Source organism: Cyclopterus lumpus, chromosome 3 (assembly GCF_009769545.1).
Source record: "Cyclopterus lumpus isolate fCycLum1 chromosome 3, fCycLum1.pri, whole genome shotgun sequence".
Lineage (NCBI taxonomy): Eukaryota > Metazoa > Chordata > Actinopteri > Perciformes > Cyclopteridae > Cyclopterus > Cyclopterus lumpus.
Window position 1 is genome coordinate 15,342,591 of NC_046968.1, and position 24,062 is coordinate 15,366,652.

At 39.6% G+C, this 24,062-nt stretch overlaps 1 protein-coding gene across 5 annotated transcripts in view; it reads right to left on the bottom strand.

The window, feature by feature from the left end:
* Positions 1–354: 354 nt before the first annotated feature.
* tcf12 (transcription factor 12) overlaps positions 355–24,062 on the bottom strand; it is a 65,083-nt gene continuing 41,375 nt past the window's right edge. For 2 of the 5 annotated variants that reach the window (XM_034559834.1, XM_034559843.1), the window contains exons 9-20: positions 17,034–17,133; positions 16,333–16,472; positions 15,695–15,836; positions 15,434–15,504; positions 12,172–12,316; positions 9,307–9,380; positions 7,291–7,482; positions 4,889–5,000; positions 4,632–4,794; positions 4,094–4,338; positions 3,381–3,534; positions 355–2,773 (exon numbers count right to left, since the gene is read on the bottom strand). In XM_034559834.1, the coding sequence (XP_034415725.1) occupies positions 3,392–3,534; positions 4,094–4,338; positions 4,632–4,794; positions 4,889–5,000; positions 7,291–7,482; positions 9,307–9,380; positions 12,172–12,316; positions 15,434–15,504; positions 15,695–15,836; positions 16,333–16,472; positions 17,034–17,133 (1,527 nt within the window). In that variant the 3' untranslated portion in view covers positions 355–2,773; positions 3,381–3,391. The remainder of the gene's footprint in view (positions 2,774–3,380; positions 3,535–4,093; positions 4,339–4,631; positions 4,795–4,888; positions 5,001–7,290; positions 7,483–9,306; positions 9,381–12,171; positions 12,317–15,433; positions 15,505–15,694; positions 15,837–16,332; positions 16,473–17,033; positions 17,134–24,062) is intronic. The other 3 variants (XM_034559862.1, XM_034559853.1, XM_034559873.1) reach the window with 3 other exon arrangements.

A 24,062-nucleotide genomic window follows, 5' to 3' on the forward strand; every position in this document is an offset into this window, starting at 1 on the left:
ATCTAAATGTTATAAAAGTAGGACCACAGTAGTATGCTGCTATCACACTTTATTAAAAATAGAAACATATATTCAGAGTACTTGTCATACAGACTATGATGGTATTATATTTAAAAATGAGTTTCATACTATAAAACATTAAGTTGGCCTAGATCCACTGTAGAAATGTCTCAAAAAAAAATTAAAATGAGGAAGTCTAAATGAACCCCCTATGGATCTGAGCTCATCCCACTTCATCCTTCTTGAGCCTTTTCATAAAATAAAACTTTATGGAGGGGAAAAATGCAAAGATGGAGCGAAAACAGAAACAAATCAAATACAATTCTCAGTGAGAGAAACAAATGGACATACAACTTTAAAAAAAGATGGCACATTTATTGCAACATAAATGTTATTTACATTGTTTTTCTGTTGAAAAAGACAGAAAATTCAAATTCTCGTTGCCGCAGTTTTTTTTTTATGTGCATCGACAATACCTTTTCATTTGACACAAGAAAAAATCTTTTAGCAATCAACACCGAGAGACTGAAAAATAAGATGACGGTCGCCCTTTTAGGAATCTGGAGCTTGTACGAAGTCTCTTGAAGGACTAGACTACGAGCAACAATTCAGCCATGTTCTTAAGATGCCATTTGTAGATCTCTTGTAATAATGGACAGGCTATTGTAAATAACCCTACGTTTTACTATCTAATATAGTAAAATAAAGTAAGAAACTTTTTACTCAAAACCTTTGCTTTCAAAAATCTAGAAAGAGTAATATTTAGAATTGAAGAAATATTCTTACAGTATTATTGTATAAAAGACTAAGGTAACTACAGTGAAAAATAAGCCAAATGTTTTTTTTTCCTTTTGAATTTTTTTTGCTCATATATTATACAAGGAAAAGCATCTTGGAATACAGCAAAGTCTAACTTGGCAAACAGAGGACCTAAGAAACATCCCAAGAACAGGAAATGAAGAATAAGAGCAGGAAGTGACATACTCAATCAAAGTCTGCCAACATGAATACAAGCTCATGAATACTGAAATGAAGAACAAGGCCACATTCAATCAGAAAATACATGAACATTGTTTTTTTCTTCTTTACAAAAAAGTTTTAAAATCATAAATCTTTAATGTAAACTCTTGATGTGGTATTATTTATTCTAATTTAAGTCCCTTTTTTGTGCAGCCTTGTTTAAGGTGTAGATAATGATAGAAGACAATATACAAAGACATTTATGGAATATAAAGCAAGTCTTAAGAACAAAGACAAACACAAAGCATGCACCCAGATAGGAACAAAAATAAAGATATGACCGATGTCTTGAAACATAAAAGACAATCCTATTAAGTGTTTTTGTTCATTATTGTGCTACGGTTCGATGATATTCAACAAAATGCATAAAGATATCTAGTCTGGTTTATTGTATGTTTGATGAAAACATTAAAAAAAAGTTCTCTCCAATGAAACTGGACATTATAATGCTGGAAGCCTTAAGACATGACTTGTTACAAGACAAATCTGCATAACTCAAATGTTACTCAGAATAACTGCATTTGAACTGTAAGGTCTTGACATATTAACAGAAAGAAAAGGAAGTGATGTGTTCATCAGGCCAGGAGAAAGTGTGGTCGTCGTCGTTTACTTTTTCTTTTACTAATCAAGCAATCTCTGATTAGCTGGTGGCGGAAAAATGACAAAAACAAGCCCCTTCTCTGCTGACATCAGGAGCATGTAAATAAAAATTAACAAAGACAAGAATCTGCTCAAATATGTCACTTGTTACATTTAACACTATATGGCAAAGAGACGGGCAATGCGGTGCCCTTTCTTTTAGTTAACACACTAACAATATGCAGGGTTTGCAAATAGTTTGCTCACTTTATTTTCACTGTTCACTACCAAGGAAAAAGAGCACAACTACATCCGAGCTTTCAGTAAACCTTGATTTTGCCATCCGCCTGTCACCTTTTAGAGAATATTGTTGATGCTTAAGTAATCGGGCCAAATATTCTGCTGGTCAGCAGCACAGAAACAAGATATAACTACACAGAAACAATCATAGGTAGTTTTGGTAACACATGTGGCCAGTGGCAGAATTAATAAAATATAAATATAAATAATACCCTCTTTTTTTTTTTAAATGGGGCGCGTCTGTCTTCAATTCTAACAGCACATTTTTTTAAGTTGGGTATTAATATCCCTCTAAACCAGCCAATAAATTAATCTTCTCAGTGCCCAAATATTTCCCCCTCATATCAGACTCGCCAAATATTTACCAGGGTGGAGTGCTCAGTATTAATGGTGATCCTGACAAACTGTAGATCAACTGAAAAGCACCATACTTCTCTTTGACTTTGCTCAATTTTCCCTTTAGACGTACACTCTATAGCTCAATAACATAATAAATAGAAAAAAAGAAACAGACAACAAAAACAGTTGCTGTTACAATGCATTTGTCAATTCAGTTTAGGCACAGGGCAATTTCCACGAACGGTTGGAGGAGATTGCAAAGTCTCTGATTGGTCAGAAGCAACATCACTTCTTGCAGACAGTGATATGTGCTGAGGATTTTTTTTTTGAGGTGGGGAGAAATTTGCAGATGGAAACTGGTTACAGGGAGCTGGACGCTTGGTTCTTCTTCAATCTGTTTGGATTGTGTCAGTCTCGTAGATTTGATTCAAGTGGTCTGTCTCCTTCGATTGGTGTCACAAACTGTGAGTCCTGTCTGTCACTGAGCAAGGTCACCGACTCAAAACGGGACAGAAGTGATGTGGATCACTTTGATCTGGAGAGACGAAGATCAGAGGGAAGGTGCAATCAATAATCAGACAAGACACAAAACAACTTCGATAAATCTTAGGTTCAAAATTATGACAAATGGTTGTTTCTAAAGTGCACTGCTGTTTCATATATTTATAGCAAAGGTGAGTAGATCAGAAACAACTAGTCAATTAATCAATTCTATCGATGTCCATAAATTACCCTGCACCTAATTGATCAATCACAACTTGTTTATCATGCAGCAGTGCCAAATATTACCAAGTTCTATAGCTTCTCCAAAAACCTGCTACTTTTATTGGGTATCTTATCTTATCTTCCGGTTTTGGACTGTTGGTTGAAAAAACAAGTAATTTGAAGACGACACTGTAGAATTTAGGAAATTGTGATGGGCATTTTTGTTTACCACTTTATAGACGGAATTAAAAAAGATCTAGTGTAAAAAATATGTATATCATTTATTTTTAAATAATTAAAAAAATTACAACAAATTCCATCAGTTAAGAGAACGCATAAGATAAACATGACTGACTTTGCTGAAGATTGATAATCAATTGTTTGAGTGAATCAATATTGAGAACAATGGTTAGTTGCAGCCTTTGGGTTGAGAGTACCTGTCTGCTGCTCAGAGGTGGCCCATGGGGTTAGATGTGTCAGTCAGGCCGGGATGGACCCCTGTGTGGGCTTGTTGGGCGTCACAGGAGCCCCTGGACACTTTCTCCTGCTCCCTCCTTTTAAGGCCGGCTGATTTGGGGTTCAAATTCCGCTCTGTGGGTTCAGAGAGACCAAAATAAAACTTTTCTTCCACTTTTCTTAAAATAGTACTTTGATCTGTTATTTGTATTTTTATCATTCCACATTATAAGTGTAACATGTTACATGAACATCCAGCATTTCAGTGAATGAATGAAGCATTAAGAGGTTTATTGTGACAACGTTAACCATTATCTTAACATTAAATATATCTACAAATATGCTACAGCAAACCTGAATGTCATCATCCAGCGTATCTTTTAGTGTTGCGATATCTTGGTTGAGTATCCATACTTGGCAGGTATGTCAGCTATATATAGCTGACATACCTGCCAACTATACTATACATTGTGTAATATATATACACTATACTATATATAGCTCCCTATAAATCAGAGTGCAGCTCTGTTTACTGCACTTCTCCTTTTTAAACCTCCATATTTACAGTATCCTCTTTTGATGTGGCACTAAGCATTTTAAAGAATCAATATTGAGTAGATGTGATGTAGCATGGACATTTCAGTTATTTGCAATAATGCTATTTAAAAAAAGCTTTCATTAGCTGGACACTGACCTCTAACTTGGTGCTCCAGGTTAAGTATGACAGTCACAGCCTGATGGAGGATGAGCAGTTTAGTCATGGGCTTCTCGCTTTTCAGGTGCAGCTGGCACATGCGACCCAGCTCCTTGAAGGCCTCGTTGATGTCTCGCACCCTTAGGCGCTCACGGGCATTGTTCGACATCCTCCTCTCGCGCTCACGCTCGGCCTTCTGCTCCGGATTAAGGTCCTCGTCCTCAGTGATACTTTGGGAGAAAGAACTGTTTTACCGTTAACGTCACACAACAACAAAAAAACAACATAGGTACAAACTTTTATTCTGAATTGTTAATGAACATATTATTGTCATTGATTGTAGATAATGTCTAGACTACTACTAGGCCTCATCATCATCTTTAGAAAACATCAAAGTAAATTGCTGGACAAAAGAAATCAAGATTTGGGCGGGTTTAAGACATTTTTAAGGCCAATAATAAACCAATCATCAGTTAAACCCAAAAATGATTTCACTTTTAGAAGTATTTTGTTTATTTGTATCTCAACATGTTATTACCTTGTGCGTGTGCCAGCTCTGGGTGTCCTCATATCTCTTCTGTCGCTCTCATCATCTGATTTGTCATCGGTAGAGAGGTTATCATTCATGTCATCCTTGTCCTGTTTCTCCATCTTTAGCAGGCAACTAGCAGGCAAATGGCCAGCCAGCGCTGAAGCAAGACCTGCAGTCAACAATGTAAACGCAAAGGTAAGACATCACACACAGAAACCGTCAGCCATGTAATGAGTTGACAGGACTTGAGGGGCGCATCGGACCTCTGAAGGTTTCCAATTGGTGGTGAAGTTCTGTGCTGGATGTGGAGCCGACGCTGGGAAGACCTCCATGGCTGTTGTTCAGGCTGGCAGAATCGTCAGCGTGGGCACCACCCTGTTACAACGCAGACAGGAAGGACATTGTCAAGGAAAGGAAGCAGACGTTCTCCGGAGACGATGCATGAAAATATACTTTTGAGCACGAGAAGAGCGATTCATTAGAGCCTAAAATGGAGTAACACACTTCAGGTGCCATGGCAGACAGTTATCAGGGAGATCAGTACAGTAGGAAAGTAGATCCATGTCACAGCTTTTAAGAAAGGTGTTTTCACATGTTAAGTACATGCAAACTAATAGTATTTTTTAGATTTAGATGGGATGCTATCTGAGAGCCTGCATATATTAGAAGATTGTTTTGCAAACAAAATGTTCAGTGTTTAGTATTTCATTCAAGCCTGTTATTCCCAACACTGCTGCTTTAGTGACTTGCTTCAACACTTTGCTTCACATGTTGCATTCTCAGGCCTAGCTCTCTGTAACCTCAACTACAACCACATCTGTTTTCATGTTTAAAATGAGACAAATCCTTCTGTGCTCTGCTTCAGAAGATGTCAAACTGAACCCACTCAGCAGTCTGAATAGTTCCTCCTTATTTTGTACGCATTCATAACATACAAATGGTCAACTCCCATAGTGTTGTACCAAAAAGTCCCGCACATGTTCTTGAACTATTTGATTTCCCCTCTGAGAACCAGAGAAAGGAGGGGCAATCGTCAATGAGGGTGGAGGGTGTCCCCTCCCTTTCTTAAAGGAATGTGATCCCCAGTCACTGTTGGCCTCTGTTAACCCCACCACCCCAAGACCCTCCCCTTCCTCAGCACTACCATAATCTTTGCTGTGCTCTCAACAGGTGTCCAAACAACTCTTTGTCTGCAGGAGGAGGAGGGAAGCCGGGCTCTGGCAAGAAACGAACGCTGCCATTTTCATGGCCGGGCCTGATTACCATACAGCTGAGGACCTCTATTTGGGTGGAGGCTGCGGGTTCAGACACACGTCTCCAACGATTCAGATTTCCTGGGCTGTTAAAAAGAATTGATGAAAAGGGGTAGAAGGGGGTGTAGTGTGGGGTGTCAGCCGGAGTAAAAAGCCTGTGGCTGTGCAGTGTCGAGGCTGGTGAGCTCTGTCTGAGTGGACCTCTTCCCACACAGGAAGTGCTGTGTTAGTGCAGACACAGTATGTTCTATCTCACAGTCGCAGTCGGTCAACATCACTGCCACAACCGGGCTCTCTGTAACAAATACATCAAACTGAGCTCTTCTGACAACCACAAGGGGATTCTTGTTAGGGGACTAAACAAGTCACTCTGAAAGATCCAACAACTTCTGCACCAGAGTGAAAACAGAGCCTTACAAAAAAAAAGAAGCATTCAACTCTATTCAAAATAAATTTGAGATTCAAGAGCACACGAGAGGGACATAAAAAGTCCTGGTTAAAAGCTGGACCAAAACACAGAGCAGCTTTGATCATCATGCCAACAAAACACAAAGAAATCTTTATGTCTTAATGAAAACATGATTCCTTCTTCCTTTTTGTTGCACTACATTTCAAATGGAAAGATTATGTATATTCTTCAGCTGAATGCCTGGGACTGGGTTCAAAAGGAAGATATAACACTACTAGAGCTGAAAGAAATCGATCGACAGAATAATAATTGGCATCATTTAATTCACTTTACGAACAAAAATGCTAATTATTCTTTAGTTACAGATTCCCAGCCGGTGGATTTGCTGCTTATCTTTGACCAATATGATAATGACTTGAATCCGGTGGTGTCCCTAGAGCAAAACCAGAGGACATCGTTTTCACCAGAGAACTTAAAATGAGTGGTATAAAAATGACTCATCATGAAACATATTGTAAAAAGTGTGTATGATTCATTTTCTATGACTTTTTTCTTTCATCCTTTGCTTTCCAGAGGCATACTCTGAACTCTTTGAACAGATTCAGCATTGATATTGTTTGTGTGTGAAAATTGTTATTTCCAATCACCTCTGGATTACAGTTGGACGAGCCGCCACATTTTAATTTCCACAGCAGATCTTTTGGCTCTTTAGAATGAAATACTTTGGATTAAAGATGGGCGAACACATCATGATTAATAATAAGACCTGCGTTCTCCTGTTTCTCAAGAGATTTTGTGCAACATATAAGCACTTCCTACACCAAACTTTACTCTATTACAATTCAACTGCTCATGTCAGGAAAATGTCTAGTTTTTACACATGGCAACAGGTGGTGTTGTGAAGTTTGAAGTAACATTTAGGATTACACCCTTTTCTCCCTCGTGTTCTGCAATATCTACATAAAAATAAAGATATAAGAATAAAGATATGAAGTTATCATACCATCGCTGCTGTACGACTTGGAACCAATGCAGAGGCAGGGAAGTTTGCTCCCGGGGCTGCGATAGGCCCATTTTGTGCCTGTCCCAGCAGACTGTGGATGTCGCTGGGCAGACTGGCAGTGGAGCCCACTGCATGGTTCCTCAGAACAAGGATTGCATCATCCAGTCTGTCCAGACGATCCTCCATTCGAGACTGGGAGGACCAGAGGAATTGAAGTGTGAAGCGTTAGGGAGAGGGAGAGTGGGAAGAGAGGAAAAGAAGGACAGAGCAGCTTAGTATAAGCACATTAGGACAACAATTGAAAACACTGATTGTATGGTTTGGACTTAAAAAGAAAAAAAACATCTGAAACACAAGATAAAGAAGGCCATTCAAATGCAAGATCAATTGAGCTGTTTCAGCTTGAGTTGTAAAAGTTAAACAAATGCCTTTATTTCTGTTAAACTGAATAATTGACAGATGCACAGTGCTTCAACAATAATTTTAGTGTTTAACATTTAAGAATAACTTAAGCCAATTACTGCAAGCTGGAACCGCTAAAACAAAACATGACAATACAGCAAGAAAGGCAAGAAAAATGAAACTGCATTACATAGTGAGGTATGTGGACTGCAAGTCAAAAACAAAATAAGGAATGCAAAGACGCATGGGACACGTAATGAGTAAAGACTCTATCAGAAGAGTACCTCGCAGACATCCTTTAAGAAAGACATGGCATCCTGGAGATGCTCATGTAACTGCTGATGAACTCTGTTTTTCTGGCAAAGTCAAATAAGAATAATACAGGATTATGAAAAAAGAACAGTATCTATAAATACTACAAACCACACTGTAGATAGAGATTGTTTTTGCAAAGACACACAGACAAGGGCAGGATTTAGAAGGAAGCACACATATGCTGACCAGTCACTTTGTAAGGATGTTTGCACATTTAATAACCACTTCTCCAGTATTGGGCTATTCTATTGGTTTGTAGGATGGGTTACACAAACTTCACATCCTCCACCATATATTGTGCACAAAAATGTATTTATAGCTTTGGCTCCCAAATGTAACTTGATTTGTCTGTTGATAAAGGCTGCTTTTACCATTTTTCAGTATCACCCGTAAGTGATATAATTATCATGCATAATATTATCCAGCTGCGCCTTTCACTATACTCAAGTAATATGAAGCAACGGGCCACTTTAAACAAAGGTTTTGTGAATTATCAAAGCTGGATATCTTACAGAAACAAATACAAATAAGCCTTAACTGAATAAAAACATATTCACTCACAAGATTAGTGATTTTGACTATGATCTAATCCTCAAGCAACATGTTTAGACAGTGGAATAAGGTGTTCATTAAAAACTGTAATGGAATCTTTTTGAGTTATATTTAACCACTTCCTAAATGGCTCTGGAGTCATTGGGCATAAAGATTAGGCATTCTCAAAGCTCAATGTTTTCCATATTTACAGCTTAAACTTGAAACATATAAAGTGATTTTCACACAGATGTTAGGGTCAAGTATCCATTAAGTTGTTTTTCCACAAGCAAGAAGATGATGCTTACCACGTGGCTGAATAAATTAAATGACCAATGACAAAATATTTCACAATAACCATGAATCTGGCTTTGATTTAGACCATGCTGATGGTTTTGAGCAAACACTGTGCTGTATTATTTGTCTGTATTGGCACATTCTTAGCATATTATATGTTTAGGCTGGATGAAAGGTGATCTGCACTTCTGGTCGCATGCCAGCTAAGGAATCCTGGAGAAATTGTTCAGCAAACAGCTGCCACCCCAACCCGAACTAAACCCATCCCCCAACTGTCATCCCCATCCTTGGACAGATGGCAAGCCCCGAGGGACAAGTATTGTTCAGTTTGGTTATCCCTCTATCCCCCACCTTCCTCAGCAAAACATTTGTCAGACAGGAATCTCCCTGTAATGCTAGCTCAGTCCTTCCCGTGTAACTTATCCAAAGCGAGCATCCATAATACAAGAGGGAGGCAGACGGGGAGCTTACCAGTGAGTGAAGAGAGGTCTCGTAATTTGGAGAGGAGGGGGTTTGTCCACCAGCACGGGGCCACTGGTTGGTACCTGATGAAGAGAGCAAGAGATCTTAAGGAAGTCAGCATTAGCGATCCGAATGATGCAGTTTCACATCAACATGGCTGATGGCTGTATCCCGCTCCACTGGGTACACCAATACAAAGACTAACTGATGCATACAATAACACGCAGTCATAACACACTGACATCCTGATTTTCTGGGTTCTTGTTGTTGCATGTGGGATATTTTGATGTTTTATGAGTCAGTTGCATCACTTCCTGAAGGCTGGACTGCATTCTGACACACAAGCCAGCGGATTGTTTGTTTAATAGCACTTTCACCCTGAAATGCACGCTTCATCTGCACATCAATACGCAACGCTACGAGAGAACTATTTGAGAGATCGTATTTTAGACGCTAGTTTTCCTTCACACTTCCTCGTTCCTGGAAACTATGAGTCTCGAAACACATCAGAGTGATTTTATGCGGTGTGGTTGAGTAGTCTTTCAGTTCATAGCCTTCATCAGGGTTTCCGATGAAGGAAATATGCCAAGCATCTGGGTTCAATAAATCTCATAATCTTCCCCTACGTTTTCCAGTGTTGCTGAGTTATCTTTCTTTTTAGTTTTTTGTCAGTCAAACATTGGTTTGACTCGTGATGCAGAGGCAGTTGGTCTCTATGTATTTTACACATCTAGGTTCCATTATTTAATGTATTACAATACATCCCATTTAGCCAAATATTCTGCTGAACTCTTCCTCTTTTCATTCAAAATAAAAACCTTGCATTTCTTGCCAGAACAGGAAAGCAAATCAAGCTGATTTGATCTGGTGTAAATTAGTGCAAAGGAAAAGGAATCCACATCTGCTCATCACATTTCTTTCATTCTCTTTTTTTTAAAGCTCAATCATCTATGTAACTTGCCTGCCATGTGCAACAGGAGGCAATGCATTATATAATCAAATAACCTCAGTGGACGATAATGAACCTTTCCAGGTTATTCACAGGATAGGACGTGTGTGGATCTTTCCAGCACAGTGCTCCTCTTGTGTCTATGATGGTGGAGGGATGCCAAACACAACCTACATCTTGGTAAATGAACTCAACTGTAGCACACTCTGCAGATGGAGATTTTCTTTTGGTTATCTATCCTGTTGGGTGAATTATTCTAGCAAAGCTACAAAGGGTAGAATGGTATTTGGTTTGTGTGAGCAGACTCTTTTAATGATTGTTTGTTTTTTATAAATCAAGGCTTATGTGGTCAGACAAAACATGTAATAATTTAACACCATGTTTTTCAAAAGCAGCACAATAAGGCTGACGTGGAAAGAAATGGAACTGGTTTTAAATATGTTTTTCCCATGAAATGTCTCACTAAGCTTCTATACAGGAGTTTTTATGTTTCTTTACACTCACAGCCTAAATCTGACTTTAATTAATGACTTTGAAGGAGGAAATGCTAAATTTGCTTTCTCCCAGGTGAGTGAGACAGGTACTTCGCGTGAGCCTATGCTGGCTGGCGGCCATGAAAAATTAAAGTGAGACACGTGCACCGAAGAGGACTAATTGAACAAACCAGTCTTGAGTAATGTGCTGTTTATTGGTGTAATCCTAGTGATGAATGGATTTCCAAGAGCGAGCCAAATTTCTTGCAGATTTTAAAGTATCGTTCTTTTTCTAACCCCAGAAGCATAATAAGAGTGAATAATTAACAACACAATATTCATTTCCTACAATTAAAGTAGTATTCATTTTGCAGTATGTTTTGCAGTGTTTTTCTATTTATTAAATTTATATTAATTCCATTAATTAAAATAAACACAGAACTTGACAACTTATATTAAATAGAAACACTGCCACAACATATTACATGATGAACTGGATTATATATTATATTGTTATGCTGCCAGGTGTGGCATGCTGTACTGTAAATAGGTCAAGAGAGGGATCTCCCGATGTGAGGCCATCATAGTCCTCATCATCAGCTGAGTCACAGCTACCCTCCTTCATCCCTTGGCAGATAAACGAGGCCTTTTGCAGCCTGTTCTGTGTGTGCGTGTGTGTGCGTGTGTGTGCGTGTGTGCGTGTGTGCGTGTGTGTGTGTTGGGGACAACAGCTGTCCATGGGGCAGGGCAACAGCTGAGGATGAGGGGGGCATACGTAGAGACAGCTGTCACCACTCCATTACAGCACATGACACAACTGCCCGTTAAAACAACACGCTGGGATTTCCTTTACTGTCTCCCCTCGTTCACTTTCCATTACTTTCTCACCTCTGTCAACACATCTGACAATCAATCCATATTATTTTTATACACGTCTCTTTTTACTGTAAAAACCCAGTCCATCACAAACAGGAACCTCCTCTAGTGTGCTTTCTCAACTGTGTGGGTTGCTTTCCTGTTTTTGTCCTCTTTGTTGCATTTGTTGCACAAAAAGAATACAATTCAGAGGGAGGCTTATCTATCCAGCCTCTATAATGTAAACAGACATAAAACGCAAACTGACAAGCATTTGGCTATGGATTATGTAATAATAAATCTACAACCCCCAAAAAATAAAATCTCAAAAGCTTTTCAAAAATGAAACTCAAGACCCACCTCCAACAAGTTAACAAGATGTTCCGATCCTTAAGAACCCTAAAAGCCACAGCCACAGTCTTTTCAATCTGCACTGTCATTCAAGGACGTATTATTAAAACTTCAAAACATTAAAAAGTCCTGTCTGAGTCCAGACTTAAATGTTATTCCAAAGATACTTGTCAGCTAGATCTAAATTCATGAGGTGTTGGTGCATAGCAGGTGTGTATGTGATTAAAATCCCACACAGGTGCTCACCTGGCCTTCCAGACGGGGGGCCGGCAGCAGTCCCCACAGAGCCTGCTGAGGCAGCACTTGCTGTGGCTGTCAGAGGTGAAGGAGAACCCGAAGGTGTCGACGGGTTGGATGGGAAACTACTGCTAGTGTGGTCAGGAGAGTAAATCTGTAGGAGGGAGAGCAAAGGAAAGATACCATTAATGTACCATCAGCAGCCCGAGGAACAAAAAAACATCTTCAAGCCCAAGAATGTAGTTGATTATGGAGATTTTGTTGCCAGGAATGTCATCAAAATGCTACTTGCATATATATGAGCCGTTAAAAGTAATCTGGGCCTTAACAAAATGAACCATAAACAATATTCACTGTGATGTTTTTCGTCTGTATCTTGCTTCTGTTTCTGGCACCAAAAGACAAATATTGTATATCTTAATAGCACCTTTAATTATTTTTAATTAATGTGGCTGGATAAAGGAAGTTGAATCTTTTAAAAACTGGACTTTGAATAATAGTATTTTTAATTCAATTCAATTTATTTATTTAAAAAAACATTAGTATTGTAGACACTTTACTTAACAAATTAAAATATAATGTTTAATCTCACTCATCACTCCAGGAAAAAAGATGAATGTATCTGAAATGCATATATCTTTATAAATAATAAATAAATGTAACAAGTTGTTGTGCTGTTCAATCTTAAAGGGCTGCACCAGGTATTATGAACCATATATCAAATCTAGTAAGAGTCAAATGATATATTTCTGTATGTTTGTCAACTCTATGAAGAGGTCAACTGTGGTGTTCTGCCACAAGTAAAGTTAGACTTACTTCAGTTTTGTTTCTCCACTAACGTCATTGTGTCAAAGCATCCTTTGCTGGTTACACAAGGTCATTGAGTGAATCCCAAGGGAACAAGGAGATTACGTCTCCAGAACTTCCAAAGGGATTCCATTTGTTTAAATACATACTGGATTAAAGCACAACACATCCCTGATTCTTTTTCCCTCCTGTAATAAGAGGATATTGTGCCATACTGGGACATGTCTCAGAAAACTCAGGGTATTACTGGTGGATCCTGACTAATTAGCAGAGAAAAAACCCTGCAGATCCACAGAGATTTCTCTTCCAAGTTAAGATCAAATTGAGTTTGCAGAAAAACCGTTTGACTTCTGCAGGGATGATAGAATGCGCTCATTATTAATAATCCTCTGATTTAATCTTGATCTCCAAGCTTAACTTTTTCAATCAACTTAGAGTATCAGGATGGAGGTTACGTTGAAGTGTAGAGGAGGAGGGATTGCCTGTTGTCTAAAGGGAGAAAAGACTCTTGATGCTTTTCTACACTCTGAGAACACAAATATATCCCAATATTTCTCAGTTTCTCAAAAGCCAGCTGTTTATTACCGTGACTTCTGACCCGACAATATATGACTTTCTATTCTCTTCACTCACTGGCTACTGACGCTGCATTCAAAATGAAACATGGCTCATTTTACTGGAATAAATGAAAGCTCCGCCTCATCATCAGTCACGCTCCCGCAGGCGGCATGGGGCCAATAAGCACGGCCAATTTAAAAGGGTGAAGAACAAAAGCTCCACAAAGGGCGGCCCGTGGAGTTGAGCCACAGCAGTTATAAACTCCCCTGTGCCCCCTGCTTCATTCCCCCCACCCCCACCCCAGTCCAACCGTGTCCATTTCACTCCCGCTTTGTCATGCTAATAGAATTGAGTCTGCAAATATAAAGGACTTAATTTGTTATTAGCATCCCCAAACTCTCATAGTTTGTCTTTACACCGATAAGAGATATCCCTCCTGAACGTGCAGCTTCTTCTGCTGGCGTGTAAAAAATAACGTTTTGCAAAATCCAATAACAATGTCAATGCACACATTATGTCTATGCAACATGTTTAACAGAATCTAAGGACATTTGCTTGGACTTGTAAGGTGTAGACTTTAAAATCATAAGCAGCATGTAATACATTAGAATTTTAAACAAATTGGATATATCTGATAACCAATCTGATATACCGAAATAAATACAAATACAATCCCAGAGATAGAATATTTTTCCAATTAGACAGATTGGGGACCAGTGAAGGGAAGTACTGGGATAAGATAAGTATCGTCCATTATTTGATGCTAACTTCAAGGATACTTTCTACATTTCTACACAGTTTATGACGTGATCTTTTTGGTCAGGTCAAAGAGTTACTCACTGTCTCTGTCACAGTATACCTGTTCAGAGAAATATTGGTTCAAGGTTAAATGCTAAATCTGTTGATGGTTTTTCTTAAATGTCTTTATTTATTAATGGGAAAATGTCCTTCTTAGGTGAAAAATTAGGACTGAGTGAAGCTTTCTCAATCATATTTGGAAATGAGTATATTGTGAAATAGTTTATCTTGTAGTGTAACCATGATACACATAGTAGAGACTGAATCTATTGGCTGATATGATAAGCAAGACACATTTTCTTCCATTATGAGAGCTACAAATCAAACACTTAATACAATACATGACAGGATGTCACATATATTCAGGGCTGTTTTTCCTAAGTGAAGTAGGAAGGCTGAAGTAGTGAAGGCTTTAGGAGCATGTCCAATGTACAATTCCCTTTCTTGAATGCTCTTAGTTTAAGCCCACAATTATCCAGGCTTAGGCCAAAAAAACAACTAGAAACATGTCCTTTGGTCTTTTAATCAGCAGTCAGTATAGTACTTAATTCCTTGCATGATTACTTAGGTCAACTTCTTTAGACACAGAAATGGACCATTATTTTATTTTGAAGAGAAATCAAAACTTATTTGAGGGAAGAGTGCAGAAAAGACATGAGCGTCACTCTCTGAGAGCAAGTGAGACTTGAGGTGCAGAAACTTCTGTGTGTTTACATGTGCATGGTATCCTGGCTATGATCAGTTTTTTTGGAGTATACTGTACCTGTTACATATTGCCTATGTAAACCACATACTGTTTGCTTGAGGAATCTGATTATGCTACCTGGAGTCGTCCAAACGAAACCAGGATACTGTGGCACACAAACACCTGAGCCATGTTTTCATTCTTTGTTGATGCTGAAAATGATGACTCAGATGGTGATTATCAGAAACTTGAATACTGTAAGAATCATATTTACAGTGATATGAAACAACAAGGTTTTCTCACGTTCAATGTAAACATTGTGTAGGCTAACACCCCACACCAGGACACTAGTGCGCTCATTGATGCTATGAAAGAATGGGAGAATAAACTGAAGTCCAAGTTAAATGTGGGGTTGTAACTCACTGAGGCTAAAGCCTTGCCCAATGCATCTCCAGTCAGGGTGCTTCCAGTGGCGTTCCCCCGATTTGCAGCAGCTAAGAAAACACAAAGAGAGGCTTTGTAACAGCAAACTCACACAAATGACGAGTGGTCACGGTATACAAAGCAGCTGTCGAACTGCCTGACTCACTACTTTTACAAAATGCATGTTCAGTGATGATTACATCGGGGCCATTGAATTAGTCATTCTGACCAGGTAGCTGAGCTGTTAACGAGAGAACTTACCCATGACCTCATCGATCGCGTTGACGGACGTGCTGTGCGCTGCGGTGACGAATGGTGAAGTGCTGGTGTTGCTTCGGTGGAAGCTGGACATGGGAGGAAGGCTGGCATTGATGTCTGGAGAGACTGAGTGTCCGGGGTAATTCTGGAAGATTTAAAAAAAAAGACGGAAGCTCTTTTTTTCGGTCACAAATGTAAATGTGTTTTTGTGTTTGTGAGAGAGAGAGAGAGAAAAAGAGAGAGAGAGAGAGAGATTATTTATTCTCTAAATTCTATATTCAGCCTGACATCTCCCGGGCTGTGATAAAGCAAAAGTTACTGAGGGGAGGGACAGAGATAAAGAGAGGGCAGGCAGCATCTGCAGGCTCCCTGTGATGCCCAGCCAGCTGAGGCAGGCAGGCGGAGATCAAACACTGACAAAAAGGGTCAGCGGTGTCTTCACTGATAATATCCAGACAACAACTGAAGACGCACACACACTAACTGTGGGCGGGGGGAGGGCTGAAAGATAATGTACATGCTGTATACATTAGATCTCTTATGTTAGTTTGATGCAAAATAAAGTTATGAACAATCATGTATCACTTTCGTTGATATGCTTATAATATTAGCTATACCCCCAGCTGAGAGGGGCTGCTCACCAAACGGTCGTGTGAGTGCAGGCTGCTGTAGCTTCCTGACTGAGGCATGTGAGAGGAAGATCCATGGAGCATTCCCCCGTAGCCGGGCTGACTGATCCCATTGGATGAGTTCCAAGGGTCAGACGAACTGTGGGTGCCATCTGAAGATAATACATGAATCATTTCAGTTTATTATTGAAAACAAAATGCATGTTAGTTTTGACACAGTGCCAGAAAGCGGCTAACCTCCAACTCCACATTTAAAACTTCCTTTTTGCTCTTGGAGCTAAAACATGATCTTCATCCTGAACACGGCTGAGATAACACAACGATAAAAACATTGAAATAAATACTGAACACAGGATTAATATTAATAAATACAAAACACAATCTATCTGGAAACTTAACAATACAAGTACTTCATGTAGTTTGGTACAATATTCTAGCCTTTTGTATGTCACTGCGATAAATGCCCCAAAAGACAAAATGATGAGGAATTAACAAATTATGTTCTAAGAAACAAAAAAACAAGCCCCATGAAAAAAAACCACTACTTCTTGCTTTGCATAGACTATACACTATATACCATATATATATATATATGGTATATAGTCAGTAACACAAAGATATTATTGAACTAAGACAAAAACAAAATATTGGTATATAAGAGCATAATTTTTAAAACCTGTGGTTTCAGATTGCAAACCGGCTTTTGAATTTACCAAAGAAAGTGCTTGCGAACATACTGCTGGAGGGTTTAGGAGAAGAGTAGGAAGGTGAATCTCTGTTGAAGTCTTCTGAGTTTGGAGACGGTGCGTACACCTGTCGTGAGAACATAAATGGTATTAGTAAGATAGCCTAAGGCCCACCACACAGTAACATCATAATGAGACACTATTGTAAATAATAATAAAGCTGAAACCAGTAAAAGAAGCTTGTGTTTCGAATCTTAATTCCAGTGAAGGTTCACAGTTAAGATTTTAGATACATAAAAGTATGTGATGAAACACATGTACAGCAGATATGACTCCCTAAAACTACAAATACACGATAATTACTAGCAAGCAATCAAGCTGGGGCGGGGAGGAGTGGATTATCAGGGGTATTTGCATTTCAGATCAACACAACCTCTAATGGAAGTATAATGATACCCGCTTACATGCGTAGACTAAATGCCTGACAAATTACAGCATTCCCAGAGAGGCAGAAATCAAATGAGTGCTACAAAAGCACTCAGTCTTTCCTCATATTTGTACCTGCAAGCTGGTGGTGGTACAGTGAGAGGAGAGGCACAATGGGCATGCTGTTGTACAACTGTGTGTGTGCCAAGCAAGGCGGGAGGATCAAAGAGACTGGAGGCCAAACACCAGTGATGTGGTCCCTGACTTCATCCACTCCAGATGGAGGGGGGGAGGGAGGGTGAGGGAGAAAGTGAAAGCACGCGGGAGAGAAGGTCTGAAGAAACTCTCCGTCCCACAGACAGGACTGTACGACCCACCGTGGTGCAACACTAATCAGAGCCAGACCTGCCAGCTCGATTCCACCTGCACATGTACAGCCCGTGTCTCCATCTCTGCAAGTCGAATCCCTCTTTTTAATGCCACCACTTCAGACTCAGATGTTGGCAATGGGACAGTTCACAGCTCAGAGTTTGGTTTCTAATGGCTGTGGTGATGACGGCCACAAAGGTCGTTTACTTGTTTTATGACACAGCGCTGATGGAAAATGTGCCACAAAAAAACTATGTTTATAAATACACTCGCTCGCACACATGTGAACATAATATCAATACAGAGTGTGGCCGGAGTGAGACTCAGTGCTGTGGGGCTTTGCTGAGTGAGTTGGACTCCAGCGTGTTGTTGCCTGGGAGTGTAATTAAAGTGCTCTGGGAGGGGTGGAGCTCTCATGGGTCTTCTGGTTTACACATGTGCCCAGGGTTGATAGTAGTTCCATGGAGATCTCAGGTTAGGAGCCCAGGCTTTTGTCTTTCGCCTCAATATGCAGCATATGGCGGCGGATAATGCTAATTGTCCTTTTTACCCTGGGCTAACCAGTCAAAGCATTAATAAACCATCCCCAAACACTGGGTGCCTCATTCGGCCGGCCTGTGGAAGAGAGGGCCCACCTGGGTTTCCTTTTACAAAGCCATTAATTAAAAGCTGTCACTCACACGGATCAGCCCACCAACACAGACCTACACCAGTTGTTTGAGCATCAGCAGGTAGTCTTTATTAAAAAATTAATTCCCTTCTGTACCTAATTCACATATCCTGAACTGAGGCTCAATAGTACAACACATATCCTTGTGTTACACAACACCAAATGAACAAATTAGTCAAAACCAAAGTTGCATTAAAATAGCTTCTATTTATGCACCAACACTGATAAATGAAAATAAATTATAATCTATTTTTTTTCCTCTCAGCAAAGACCTGACAGCTATGTATAACCAACTCTAAATAACAGTAAGGCGAACAATGGGGTAATAACTGTACCTGATAAGTGAATGATACATAATGAGGACTTGTGAATTAAGTTAGTGGTGGTAGAAGTTCTTGGCTGTGCCATTCAGCAGGACTCGACTGAGAAGTGAATATATCCTGTACACCTTTGCCCCCATGCTGCCTTTGGAGTTCATGCCACACTGATGAAAATATCAAGTGTTAAAACACAAGCTGTAATGTAATAACAAGAAAAGAAGGGAAATTAAACTATGGAAAAAAAGGCTTATGGCCAAGAAGCTCAAAGAGAAGAGTTCAAAGTGCTGTATGCCATTATTTGGAATCGAACCATGTCACTGGGGAATTTAGTTTCAAGTCCAAATCTAACACACTTGCGAGGCTCAGTATGCAGGACAGACACAAGGCCTCTCAAACAACTTGCAAAAAAAAGGGCTGAGTATTTTCATACATTAAGCTGTGACATTAAAACTAAAGTCTAGAAAAAGACCAACATTCCCTGGTGAGGTGTTTTGATTGAGTGAGATTGACACGAGGAAGCAAGATGCAGACGTTATCAATTCTACGAGAACATTTCACACGTATTTGGGCGAATTCAAATTTGTTGTATCTTCCCTCAAATAGATCTTACTGTCCTAAATGTTTATTAGTAAGGAAAGGCAATACCTTACGTAGCCATACAGCTCTTGAAATTACAATGACCTAATACATTTCAACACCATGTTTAATTACATGGAACTGGAATATAAATAAATAACACGAATAGAAATGAATAGATCGAGATATTTAACTAATAAATATTAAACCACAGGTAGAACACAGCTCATAGAACACAACAGAATAGAATATTTGTCTTTCAAAAATATACAGATAAATATGAATTTTGGATGCACAATTTCAGTCAAACAATTAGTCCAGCAGGTTTGGTTTTCTTCATCTTTAACTCAGCAGTAAAATATTTGAACCAACTGCTCATTCTGACAGCAGAGCAGTTCCTCTGAAGCCGGTGCTCTAAAAATAGCACAACTACACTGCAAAATAACACCTTCCAGTCGTTAATACTACGGAAATTATGCTTCAGTGCACGTGCAACACATGTAAGGATTAGCTTCAGGCAATGAGTGCAAACCTGTTGCACTACAAAACAACAACAGGCCCTTCAAAGAACACATGTTGTCTCTTTTGTGATTTTAGATATTTTTCAGATCAAGTTTGATAACATTCCATTTTTCTTCTGTTTCTGTTTCTCTTTATAGCAAAACAATGATAGCAAGCTCTTAACATCAGGGTTTTCATAAAAAAAAGCATTTCTCAATGGAAGAAAGATCAGTGAGCTGCTCCATCTGTATTGGTTCTGTGCCACCAGCTCACCAGCCAATGGCCGACTGTGAATTCTGCCAGTGCTCCAGATGGTGAGCCCACTATGCAACTCTGCACTATGGCAAATTAATGTGGATCAAGTTGATGCAAAGAATGAGCGCCACTTTTCTCTTTTCCATTGCAAAGAAAACAGGAATAATAAAAGTTATTTAACAACTGCTTTTGATCATTAAGTTTGCCCGTTCTGTCCACATGCTCTCAATTTTCTCTGAATCATCAACTATAACACACGCCTGTTAATACTTAGTATGAAAAAGATCAAAGTCATCTTTTATGCAGCGGGAACAAAGAGGAAATGCCTTAACAGGTTATAAGGAAAAGTTGAAACACAAGCATGAGTAAGATTATTTTCTCAATACAATAACTATCATAACTTATTTTTCCTTCATGGGCCCTTTATGTAATAACAAAAACAGCACAGGCAATGACAGGTGGAAATCTGCCTGTGTAGTTTGCTTAGGAGAGGATCATAACTTAAGGATTACTGAATGCACGACAGAACTCATTCAGCCATGGTCACAACTGTGTCCTTGAGCAGATTCAGACTGTAAGCACACTCATTTTTACAATTACATTGAGCATAAAAACAGGAGCATTTTTTTCACAGCTGAACCTTTATCGCACTACGAACAACTTTACATCAATACCTTAAGTTTTATTAAAAACTTACATCAAGTCCAAGTGCAGCAAACACACACACACATATACCCAGTTTGTATCACACACACACACACACACACACACACACACATATTAAGCATTTCCAGAGTAACAGAAATCAAAGAGATCATTACAGAAAAGTTCAGAAATCACATTAGGCTCCCTGTGGCGTCAAGAATGCCAATGTGATTATAAACAGATGGAATAACAGCAACACTCATGCTTAGAGCTCAATCTGCACAGGAAAGTCTAACCTCAACAGGCAGCCTCTTTCCCTTAATCATTCCCAGACTCCCACGTGTTAATATTTCAACAGTCTCAGAGCCGAAGCAATAAGCCAGTAAAAATAAATTCAAGGCTGCAAAAATCTTTTTCCGGCAAAATGTTTTATTTCTATGTATGATAAAAAAAAATTTAAATGGAATAACGTGTTGCCTAGCATATTAACTGGGTGCTAAAATAAATAATAAAAAATGTGTGCTAAAATAAGTTTAAAAATAAGTTAAAACTTAAATTATAATTAAATTGTACTGTCACGCAGCACTAACTGGAAGATCAGAGAGGGCAGCCTCAGGCACATTCACACACACACACACACACACACACACACACACACACACACACACACACATGCACACAGAGCAACACAGTAGTTTTAAGGTGAAATAATTGAAATACTTAAAGCACACTGAGACCGACAGGCAAACACACACTTCTTCCAGCTCCTCTCTGTCTAATACACACACATCCCCAAAGAGACTACTCACCGATTTTCCGTTGTAGTAATACATTAAAGAGTTACTGCCCATTCCTGGGACAGGGTAGGCGCAATACATTATAGCTTTAACAGTTTAAGTGACACAGATACACTACAGCAGCACACTAGCTTTCTCTCTGGACATACATCCAAGCCGTTCAAAAGGGTTTAATAATTCTTTCAGTGCTGGCCTCCACACATGACCCACTCAGAGGAAACTTATGCAAAGCAGGACTGTGCCATTCCACACTATGGGAAGGGGTGGCTGTCAGAAGGGAGTGGCCCATGTGGTACATCCCTCTCTTAAGCCTCAAAGTGCTGAGGCAAAGAGGAAAAGGACCAGGGGGAGGGGAGGCAATGGGGAGGTGGGTGTAGAAAAGATAAAGGGAAGGGGGCGGGACAGAAAACAAATGTATGAGCGGATTTAGTAAGAAGAAGAAGAGGGGAAAAAATTATTCCCAGCATAAACATTTTAGATTCTCTGCAGGGGAACCCCAAAGTGGAACAAAAATAATTAAATTCTAAGCAAGATTTCATTAATACGTGGAATTAAAAGGCATTCAAATGAGTGCATACACAAGTGTTATCTTCCACACATTTTAATCCAGAGTGTCTAATCTCTTTTGTTTTTGTGATGACTAAACAAGTCTACAGGCAGGGAGGTAGAAATATGGTTTATTGGCTCACAAGTAGGAATCAATGAGAGAAAGTGAAGGCTCAATGTGTATGGCAAAAAAATAAAGAAACCATGAATATAAATCCAGGTAATGAGAGAGAAAAGAAAGATGGAATAACTGTTTTCATGAAATGTGAAATATGAGAGTTTTTGGTGTTGGCACGGTGAGTCCTTTAGCTTAAAAGTGCCTGTGAACACAGTTGTAGAGCATGCAACAGCTGCAAAAAGGGCTGTTTCGTGGTGGAGGAGGGGGGGTCGAGCATCGACTACCATTTTACTATTGGTTACTGTCACTGCAATCCACAGAGCTCCCTATTACCTTTATCATGTGGGAGGAGGAGGAGGAGGAGGGGGAGAGCAAAGGAGAGGAAAAGAAAGAAGAGGAGGAGAGGATAGATAGATACCATATTCAGAGAGAGCCAGGTCTGTTCAGTCTGACTTGAGCCTTTCATGTCTGCCACTCGAAGCTTCCTGGACTAAACACAGGCCTGGACTAGACTCATTGAGAACATTATTGTTATAGAGAGATGAAAGCTTCCACTTCCCTAAGAAAACCAGACCTTTATTATGCTTTACCTTTTAGTACTGTTATTATTTATCCCCCTTTCTTCTCTAGGACTCTTTTAAACTTGTCCAAAACACTGGCTCTATATGCAGTTACCGCTTTATATCCTGCACCGTTTCAAGTTGATGCGTTAAGGAAAATGGCCATGATGGAAGTGTTTGAAGGGGTCTAAAACAAGTCCAGACACACCGCACAGTGTTGTGAGGGAAACACATGAAAGCAGAAGGAGATGGGCATTCATTTTGAGAAATGACACACACATTTCCATTGCTGGCTGACTCAGGACACTGACAGCCCATTTATTTTAATACTGACTCTGCAGGAGACACAGTGAGAATGACTATGTCAAGTAGTGAAAATGTGTAAAGTAATTCAACTGAATTAATCAAATATCATAACACAATTCACAGAAAAGTCCAGGAGTTTTTCAGGCAGTGAGGCAAAGAGGGGAGTGTGGAAAGGGAACAATCAATGGTGTGAAAAAAACAGGAAGTTAGTTATTGTAGTTTGGCCTGTTTACCAACACAGTCAGCAGCTGGAGTGACATCGGTGGCTGAGAGAGGCAGTTAAAATGTGCACTTCTTCTCAGAGTCATAACGCAGTCTAGGACGCAGACTTGATGCACATATCTTTAGATTCAGAGTGACTTTTCCAGGATGTCATTATCCCTGATGTCCATCACCAATAAACATCCATAAATCCCCTTAGAAATTATAGGAAAAAAGACTCCTTATAACTAAGTATTTTAAGAGTATCAAGGTAATTCAGAGATAGCCATCTGTATGTCCGTGGTGGCGTTGAAACAGGAACTGCTTGTAGCTTAATTCGTGGACATACTAGTCTCGGAGGGGAGGGCTCAGCTCCACCCACCAGTTCACACTAGCCTCTCTAAAGACACTTGAGTCATCACAAGGTGCTTTTCCTGGGATTTGTTTGGGTGTTGAAAAACACAGAGCAAATCCACAAGCTGAGGTCACCCCCATCTCACGGTTGGATTTAGGGATGATATCATCAGACAGGAAGAAGGTGTGTGTGGGGGGGGGGGGGGGGTTACAACTTTTTAAGACCTTCTTAATGACACACAGAACTAATTTAATTCTGCTGTCTTAGACAACAGTACAGGAGCGCACCAGACCACCTTACAACAGGCCAAGAGTACCACATGAAGATGTCATGGACATAATCATTAAGATTATGAACTCTCTCATGCAAAAAAGACTCAATCGCTCACAGTTCTGTGACTTCACTCCTGTG